The sequence below is a fragment of the Strongylocentrotus purpuratus genome, unplaced genomic scaffold (genome assembly GCF_000002235.5).
Source record: "Strongylocentrotus purpuratus isolate Spur 01 unplaced genomic scaffold, Spur_5.0 spur5_scaffold_13, whole genome shotgun sequence".
Taxonomy (NCBI): Eukaryota; Metazoa; Echinodermata; class Echinoidea; order Camarodonta; family Strongylocentrotidae; genus Strongylocentrotus; species Strongylocentrotus purpuratus.
Window position 1 is genome coordinate 6,615,610 of NW_022145598.1, and position 10,498 is coordinate 6,626,107.

Below are 10,498 nucleotides of genomic sequence, written 5' to 3' on the forward strand. Positions count from 1 at the left end.
TCGCTAAAACCACAACTCCCATTTGCACATAATGACATTGTGTCGTGCCTACTTATCCAGATTTCCTTATCTTTCTATGCTCATTACTCAGCCACTTTTCATTGTCTACCGAAATTGGCACATGTCATTTATTTATAATCGTGATTATTCAGTGTAAGTTTCGTTGGATTGTGTAAGAATTTGTTTTCTATATTTAACAGAACTCAAGTTTACCTTTAAAGCACCGAAAACGATATATTAATTATATAACAAAAACGACACCATTCAGATCGATAGTTCTCTGCGCGAAAACTACCGCTGATAAACACGTAAATTAATTTTGATTAAACCTAAGACAAGCTCGATTATGATCAGTATGTCAATTCTAGGAAATAAACGGCATCAGAATAATTAATTGAAAAAAATTATCTTTATCACTATATGGAAAAGAAATGCGTCATTTATGTGTGGAACATGGATTGACATTTATCAAGTACATTGATGTAAGTTAAATGAACAATTGACAACAAATATCACTTATACTGTGTCACGGTTGATAAATGCGAACGATTTGTGTGAATCCTTTTGCCCATTGTTGCATCAGTGTGACGTCAGTTCTTTAAGCGTATCTTCAGTGATGTAATCCTTCAAGCAATCGAGCGAATACTTCCACAGGAATTCTTGCTTGTCTCTGTCTCTAAGTATGAAGAGTCATAAAGAGAAAATTGGATGCCGTTAACTAATTATGCAAACGCCATGAATTATTAATATGTGTAAGAATAATTTTAGCAACAAATATATATTGTTAACATAAAAAAATAAAAAGCCAAAATAAAAAATTAGTAATTTAATTCAATTTGTAAATTTACAGAAATGGACTCAAAATGATATTTGCACTTTCTGGTAATCTACAATTTGCAATGTAGGGCATTCTGGATATAAACAACAAAAAAACGTCACTAAACGACGCTATACTACTATTGGTTAAGAAAAAAAATGAAAGCATTATTTGGACTGTTCTGTATTTAACATAAAGGACACTAAAAGGGTGGAAGCTACAAAATAAAACTTACGTGGCTAATGGGTTATGGAGACTGGTTGGTTGTGAATTTTCGAGATAGAGCGCAGTCTTACCATCGTACTGCGGGTTCACAGCCGCGTGGATAGTCGTCAAGGCTCCGTCAAATGAGTTTCGTGCCAGCCCTGACCGTGCAGAAAAAAGAGGGATACAAATAGTAATCAATAAATGACAACAATAAAAAAAAATATGAAGCACCTAATGCTCACATTTTTAAACGCTAGTCTATCATTACCCAGGTGCTTTGGTAGAAAATGTAGATACATGTCTTGCTAAAAGACATTAGTGCCGCGGCGGGACTCGAACCGAGAACCATGTGAATGACAGTCTGGTGACGTATCCACAAGTCTACGACATGGTGTTGTAGTCGAGTGGTTAAATAACATGAATGCTAATTAGTGCGTCGGCACAGTCATGGCGGGATTTACGTCATTACGCAAAAAACTGTATCTGCATTGCTCCTGTAACATTGTAATCGATAAAGAACAATACAAGAAATATATTGTTTTCTGGGCCCCCATAACACGAAGCTTAGCAATTAATCGTACGATTGGTTGCATTGGTGACTCTGTGCAATCAAATGCAAAACTCAGTCTTTCCATCCACTGCCAATCTTTGTGTTACGGGGGCCAGGTTAATATTATCATTGTCGTCATATATATAGGAATATCATATCTACGGTCGAAATATATTTTGTCTTCCGGTCTATGCATTTTCTGCTAGACACTGATGAAGAGGGAACACTGATGAACACGTTATTTCGAATTGATAACACCCAGGAAAAGCCTCATACGATCCGTAAGATTTTTCAAAAGGCCTAATAATAATTGGTATCGTACATAAAGAATGGTTAGCACCACTCTTTCTCTCTTTTGAAATCCGAATACACAATTAGTCCAAGTACCTGTTTATCAACTATCCATACCTACGCTCACTGAATTATACTCACCCATTGAGCTTAGCATGCCCACAAAAAACTTCATGGAACCAGATACCTGTTGGTTCTCCCTCTTAACGATATCTGTATCGACAAAACCAGGGTGCAGTGAAAACACGCCGATTCCAAATCCATCCAGCTTCTCTGCTAATGTAAACATCTCCATAATCTAGGTATAACAAAATAAAAACGATTTAACTCTTTAGAGGTGGTTTAAGCATTTGACTTGAAATACAAAGGTCGTGGGTTCGATCCCTGACACGGCACTATTGTCCTTTGGCCAGGCATTGATCTACATTCGCCACTCCATACCCAGGAGAGAAATGGGGACCCGGTAGGTTGACGAAAGCCTTTGTTTGAGTAATTGCCATATGCCCTCAAGGTGACCATATAGTACGAATACTCCCCAGGGAATAGAAATGGTGCACATTGTGCGTGAATTAATCCGATGACCGGGGTGATATTATCTGCAAAGTGCTTAGAGACGACATTTCGTATAAAGCGCTTATAAATTCAGATTATTATCACTATTACATGCTACGCGAACAGTCCTCCTGTGTCGCACTGTATTTAACTTGGGATAAATTTACCAAAGGCTTAAAGATTAGTTAAGTCGTTTTCATTGCAAAATTAATTTTTACTGGTGTTAAAAAGGGTTGTAATGACTCTATCTGGAGCTTATCGAAACCGGTAATTTGCAAAGCCATTGAGTTGCAAAAAGCAATTCTTCCTCTTCAATTGGTGTCTATTTGTGTGCGAAATTGCCCGTTTTGCAATTAGCGACCGTCCAGGGAGCTGAAGAAAGCGACCAAAGTGTTAAAGATTAAGTTTAGTTCTGGTCATGCAATTGCATTTTAAAACAAACTGTGCTACAAGTCAGATGCACTGTATACAGAATTGTGCAGATGGGGGCTACACAAACATTTGGCATGAAAGTGAGATCCACAAACTTTAGTTGTTACTTATTATTATTATTGTTATTATTCTTACTACAACTATCATCATACGTGCTATTGGTGGTTATTTTACCTGGCAGCTAAGAAAGCAATAAATGCTTGTTGGTAAGCAACCAGAAGACCAACGGCTTAAGTCCTCTCCGAGGGACCTGGTAATGAGCATTAACGCCTTACCAAAGGGCACTAGCGCATCGATTTGGTTTCGAACCCAGGTCACCGGATAACGAGACCACTGCTCTACCGACTGAGCTACCGCGCCTCCTCCTCCTCCTCCTCCTCCTCATCATCATCATCATTATTTGACACTATTTTTGCTGCTTCAATTTTTTTTTCCCCAAACAAACCTGATAGAGCTTGGTGCTTCCATATTTGGACAGTTGGCCTTTGTTGATCGATTGCATATTGTCTTCGTGCCAACCAGCACCGCGATAAGCCATAGACGAAACCAATATGATCTTGGCATTGCCCCTGGAAGCTTTTAACACCGGAAGTAAATGGAGAGTTAGAAGGAAGTGCGACAGGTAATTGACCTGGAAGTGGAGCTCAAAACCGTCAGCTGTTTTGACTGTGTGAAATACAAGAGCAGGGGAGACCACCTTATCAAAATTGAAGACTAATTATTAAAACAAAAAAATCTGAATAAATACAAATTGAAACCGGTCATAGTAAAGAAGAGAACTCTCGAGGATTTTCATTTCAATTGTTTTAATTATTATATATATATATATATATATATATATATTTATATTACATTTTTATTTACACGCCGTGTGGAAAACAAACAGTTTAATTAAGATAAGCAGAAGCATTAACAAACTATATTTGCAACTTCATTTGTAAACCAGTTGTAATCAAAATAATAACATATTATAACATTAATTGCAGGTTCATTCATTTACGATAATCTGATGTATGGACATCATATTGCAATGACGAGTATAAACGTAACATGAACGGTACAAAAGGGTATTCAAATTGAAATAATTTCGCGAAAGTCTATGCGATCATATTTTACCTTCCCCTCCGTATGCCATGCCGGCGTTGCACACTAGGATGTGAAGCGGGAGCCTTTTGGCTTTGAACTCCTCTACGAAGCTCATCGTGCTGGCGATTGACGAAAGGTCAAGGGTCATGAACTCGACATCAAGGTCATTGGCCTGTTGAGGGAAAGGAAAGACTAACTGTGACGTCATAACTGTGACGTCATAAAGATTCGAAAGTGACTGTGATCCGTTATGGCTATGGAAACTATTTGCACGTTCCAATTTGCATTTCTCACGGAATAGTTACGAGGGGATTCAAGATTATATAAATGTTTTAAGTGTAAAATTAATCTATGAAGGTTGTAGAAGGATTGTCCTGTAGCTAAATGAAGACCAGAAGTGGATACTTTAGCAAAGCTTTGATGTTGCTCAAAGTAAACCTTATGTCAATCGATACCTATTGTTTTGTGCAAACCGACACTTGGCAAATAAGCGACTGTGCTAATTGGCGCTTATTGCAAAGGAAAGGTTGAGTGCTTACACAAATGTCTATATTATCAAAACCAGGGGATGGGTTTATAACAACAGCAGGTTCTGAGACGATATCTGTAAGTTTTAAAATAGGCATGCAGAGAAGTTTTTTCTCCATTAATGTGTCTTAAAGGTGAAATTCAAAGAAAATCATAAATATGTCAACTAATGTATCACTAGAAACTGGTAAGCTAACAGATGGCCATCATACAAGTTTTAGTTCAACTACATATCGGGTGATTTATAAAAATACAAATACAACCACCTCCATAGCAGCTGGGATATACGAGAGATTCGCCGGAAAAATAAGGATGTTTTAATGACGTCACTATATGGACCACTACTGCCCAAGCAGACGACATCCCATAAAGAATGAACATGATTGCGAAGCTATTATTTGTCAAATTATAATGAGTTGTGTGTATATAAATGTAATGGCATGTCGAACCATTCAAAAGGAGATATGACCCGATTCCGATAACTAAAATCTTTTGCTTGTGAATACACAGTATAGGGGTTAATTAACAATCAAAGAAACCAGACTTTCAAATTGAAAACCCCCGAAATGATATTAAAGACGGCGTTTGTTTCCTCTTGAAACGCCGAACATACCGCGGTGTGTGCAGCTGAATATTCAATGGCGTCTTATTTTGTTTACAAGCGACAGATCCCTTTATCTTTGTATCGCTGCATTTTTCATCAAAATAAAACCATGCGCGGGGTTTAGAGTGAGGCAATAGATTATACATTTAGCCTGACGGTAGTGAAGTAAGAGAAAGAACTCAAGAGAAGATGAAACATCAGGCACTGAAAATGTGTGAGATGTCATGGGACATCGTCTGCTTGTGCAAATCGTGTCCATACTGTGATCTCACACATCTCAGCAGCGTTCGGAGAGCTCTTTAGGTGCTATACCGGGGCTGTATTTAAGCGTTTTGTAATTTATAATAATCATTATTTCGAATGCTTCCAAGCATTGAATTTTGATAACCTTGTCGAATCAAAGTTTCAACTTTGCAATAATGAAATTAAGTTAGTTTTTAAAATCAATGAATATCTACTTTAATTTAAACTAGAAGTACATTTACATCACTTCCCAACACTCTTATGTAAAAGAAAATAAGTATCTGACAAAGAGACGATAATCAAATGAAATTGACAAAAAGGGAGGTACAAATTGTTCACATTATCATATGGCGAAGTACTGATTCAAGGGGGCGTGTGCCTCCTGAACCACTACCCAACCCTCCCCCCCCCTCATCGACAAACCATATAGACTATACTCGTGTGTATTATGAATTATACCTCACTTTAAAAATCTGATTGGTCGAAATTAGAGTCGTGATTTTAACCATGCCCCGCCTACCAGTCAATAGTCTTTTAAAAAGTGCCTTCGTATTTGCCCATCAGTCAATAGTCTTTCGAAAAGTGACCTCATCCTGCGATCCCCTTTGGTTTACGTGTTAATTAATTTAGTTTGTGCGGAGCGCGGTTACCATACATTTTTTGTGCGAGTAATTTGGTTGCTATAAACACAGCGCGGACGACCACCGATCTCGATTGAAGTAAGGCCTAGATCTACATGTAAACCTGTTTTTTTTCATATGAAATCTCATTTTTTAGTATCACCTTCAGGATCACAAGCAATAAAGGATTGAATCTCGATTTGGAAATTATTACATTGACCAATGTTGCATGATCGCGCAATGCACGTAGACTGCATAGGGATATATGCGTGCAATCTCAATGGGAAGGATTTTAGCACACAAAAATCGAGTGCGCCATAGTAAGCTACCTGCAAAATTATCAACACAGACCTCGATAGCGTAAACAAACTTGATTACCATGTTTGACCAGTAAGTCGCACATGTCTTCTATGACCCCTTTTTCGGTATATAAAAGAGATTTAATGACTGCTTTAATATTCGGGGAATAGTTGTTTTATAGGCTCTCGAGGATGTTGCATCCTGATATCACCCCTCGGCACGCCTCGGGTGATATCAGGACGCAACATCCCCTTCAGCCTATAAACAACTCATAGCAGTCATTATATCTACACTATTATTATTATGTCGGTGGTTTTAGTTACCTTGATTTCGACCTTTGACTTCTTGTCATCAGCTTTCTCCTCGCTGTGTTCCATTTTCATTCTCTCCATTGCCTAGGAGAAGAAGGACATCTGAAATTAGTTCTTTCTTTACAAACAGTGGAGAAAAAAAACTATTTTCCATGAGAAACTTATTTTCTTTGATTGGTTAAAACGGAAATACATTTATAGAGGTATGTCGTGGTAAAGTGGTTCATTTAATTGATTCTCAATCCAAGGGTCGAGGGTTGGAATCCGTCCCAGCACTATCGTCCTTTTGAAAGACATTAAAGGCACACTGCCATACTTGTAGCTACTTGCTCCCTCTATATAGAAAACTTCCCTAATCGGTGCCTGTTGGTCCCCCATGATCCTCTTTTTCTTATGTTAAATGAGAGCTGAGTTAATGAGATAGCCACCTGTCACAGTGACCTCGATGGCTCTTTGTGTGGTCTAATCCCTCCTGGCCCAGTAGTGGTGACGATCTTTAATATACGTTTGCCATTATTAACCAAGATGTTAAACGGGTAGCCGGTAGGATGCTAAAGTCATTGTAATTTGTGTAGAATGGAGAGCGTCTGTTAGATGTTTCCTGACTGGAATAGCGTGCTCCCCAGGGAGTGGAGTATGGCAGAATAATAATTCCGTAACCAGGGTACTTATAATGCTATAATTGCCTTGGTCAGTTAAAGGTAAAACCCTATAAGTAAAGAAAGGAGATATCACTAGTTAAAGCCCCACTTACTCTCACACACGCAAGCGCGCACCCTCACGTACACCCCACCCTCGCACATGTTCCTTTGAAACAGATATCATTAGGCGGTGTCACACAGAAAAATCCCGACCCATCTTGAATAAACCAGATTTTAGTAATCTAGTTTTTTCATTTACGTCGGTGACAGACTGGTGACAGACAGGCTACGAATGATCCGGATAACTAAAATCCGGATTTTTTGATGGGCCATTGCGCATGTGTCGTTTAGGTAGATAAGCATTGTGACATCACACGTTCAATCATTAAATGCGCGCTAATATTGTGCGCAGGTTATGATAGCGCGTTAAAAACCCTATGCCAGCCAATCACGTTTAACTTACACTGACCTTTAAAGGGATTATTTCAACATTGGTGTCAGACAGAAAAATCCCTTAAAAAAACCCTTGAAAAATCCTTTCAAGAGAGAATTATCTTGTCTCATATGAGGATTTTTGAAGGGATTTTTGAAGGGATAATTGGTGACAGACAAACAATTAAAGGTAAAGACCAGTTATGGTCATGCGATTGCATTGTGAAAGAAACGTTGTGGAATCGATCAGAAAAGGTTGATCATCTAGCATCTAGCATCTGCAAGGTTCTGGAATCATCAAAATGATAAGAAATTTGGCCCATTCTTCGTAAAGTTACAAGCACTATACACAGAAAGATGTATATGGGACTACCCTATATCTCTCACAGACCATGAGAGAAACAAATTTACCAAATATATGAATTAGTAGACGGTTTCCCGGCAAATTTGTTATCATCATGTATTAGTCAAAACATATTCTTTCACATGATTGGTAATGAGAGCTTCCATTTCACTTTTTGAAATTGGGGCATTTCCAATACTGGTCTTTACCTTTAAGAGGATAAATCCGGATAAATAAAAATCCGGATTTTTGGCCTCTGTGTGACACCGCCTATTATTTACAGGAACTTACATAAGGAGATTAAACTCACTTACTTCATTTGCCTTGGCTTCGGAACGACAAGCCACAATGACCTTTGCCCCCAGCTGGGCTATTGTTTTTGCCGTCTCATATCCGATTCCTGATATCAACATTAAATGAGAATAGAGGGGAAAAGGGTTGAATGATAAAGTTTTGCAATGATCATCTCCGATACGTGACAAAATGATGTTTGGTGTTGGGTGTTCTATTTCAGAAAGAAAAAAATAACGATTGGAAGCACATATCAAAAATCAAATCAATAATGGTTTTATTAAAAAACAATGCCTCGCAGCAAAAATGCTGAATTGTGCTTGTTTACATATACACTGTTGGTCATAATGGTGGAATAATTATTTTTACCCCCAATTTATTGAATGATTTTGACAATGATTTATTCCTAATAGATCTAGATAATAGTGTACATTCTCAGATTTTATTGAATGACGATTGGGGAGTGTTTGTTTTGTGTGACTGCTAAAGCATGTGTGTGCTACTATGCTAATCAACAAGGGGACCTACGTCCTTAAGTCATAACTGACAGTAATAGGGATTAATGCCTCATAAAAGGGCACTAATATTGCCAATCGACACGGTTTTTATCCTGGGGGCTCACAGTAATGAGGCCATTGCTTAGCCAAAGAATCATGACTGTACGCAGCGGGCGCTAGGGTACGTCGACGCCCCCACACACACAAAAAAAAAAAAAAAATGCAATAAATTTTCAATAATTTTCAAATGTACAGAATCTTCTTTGTAAAAACGACTTTTACAAATCTCAGCCATGCAAATCTGCCACTGTGTTGTAAGATCTCTTTCAGATTAGGAGAAGTGTATTCTTTGATGAGTATTTTACATTGAATGGAACGTCTCAACTCAGTAAGCATGGCTGAGATTTGTAAAAGTTGTTTTTACAAAGAAGATTCGGGTGAATAGCAGTGCTTATTCAAACAAATATTCGCGTCAATTTGAATCACAATCATTATTTGTCGCTTAACCCCTTTTAATGACCTTGTTTTCTTTCTCGTTTGCAAGAGGAGAAGAAGATATGTCACGTTAAAGACATCATAAAGATCAGTGTTGAATTCGTATATATTATATACACAGGCCAGTAACAGCTATGTAGCTTGTAAATTTGTAAGAGGGAAAATGCTGATTGAAATGATAATGATGAAATAGCAAATAATTGAGGAGTATCATAGGTACCAATTCAATGGATATTTGTATAAAAAAGAGCCCCCGAGATTTGTAAAAGTCGTTTTTACAAAGAAGATTCTGTACATTTGAAAATTATTGAAAATTTATTGCATTTTTTGAGGGGAAGAGCCCCCGTGGACAAAAAATTATTTTGAGCCCTGGTTGGGTATCATCAATAAACAAGGCCGTCTGTTGTACAGGTTGCTTACAAAAGGAGATCTGCATAACTGAACATTTAGAGGCATTTAGTTTCATATCATTCCTATTAGACCATTCCTGTAGTTTGCGAAGTTCATCTTGTTATTTTGAAGCTTTACATAAACTCCTGCTTTCTACCATTAATAATAGAATCTTGGCATGCATCATTCATTAGTATCAAAAATAACAAAGGTCCAAGTTTTGTTGCTTGTGGAACTCCTGTATTTATAACATTCCAGTTTGATTTTTTCCCATTATATATAACTATAAAGAGTTAAATTCTAATCACATACCTGTGTTTGCTCCAGTTACAATTACGGTCTTCTGAGTAAGATCGACGTCCGGAACAGGTTTTTGTGACGTCCAACTAGTACCCATCGTATAGCACAAAGTGTTTAAAATTGAGAACGGAGATGTTTTACTTTATATACACGATGATTTACTGACTTGTATCTGATTTTAATCCCGTATCGATGTCTATTCAGTCAAGGAATTAATTTGGGCAGGATTATATATATATATATATATAATGTAATGCTGAAGTTAAAAAGAGCGAAATACGCGGGAGGACCACAGCATAAATGCTATGTTTGTGTCGGCTCCGAAGAATAATAGTATGTTACCCTAGCGGAAATGAAAATGAACAGCACAAACATAGTACATGGACTTTGCACAATAGATTGCACATGTATCTGCCTTAACTCTGAAAATGTATTCCGGAGTATGTGCATTCCAATTCTTTTCAAACATGAATTTCAGGGTTTTGGATCGCTCTTAATTGTTTAGAATGCAGCGGCGCGTCACATAATATTTCCAGAAGCATAACACAGTCGTACTCTATAACGCAGA

The 10,498-nt window shown here is 37.6% G+C and overlaps 1 protein-coding gene across 1 annotated transcript; it reads right to left on the minus strand.

Annotated features, from left to right (window-relative positions):
- Positions 1–579: 579 nt before the first annotated feature.
- LOC115918582 (dehydrogenase/reductase SDR family member on chromosome X-like) lies at positions 580–10,136 on the minus strand. The gene is made up of 8 exons (XM_030983849.1): positions 9,943–10,136; positions 8,272–8,357; positions 6,554–6,625; positions 3,966–4,107; positions 3,295–3,515; positions 2,007–2,163; positions 1,053–1,182; positions 580–676 (listed from the first exon to the last, which is right to left on the minus strand). The coding sequence occupies exons 1-8, from the start codon at positions 10,025–10,027 to the stop codon at positions 580–582; spliced, it is 990 nt and encodes a 329-aa protein (XP_030839709.1). The 5' UTR covers positions 10,028–10,136.
- Between the last annotated feature and the right edge of the window lie 362 nt (positions 10,137–10,498).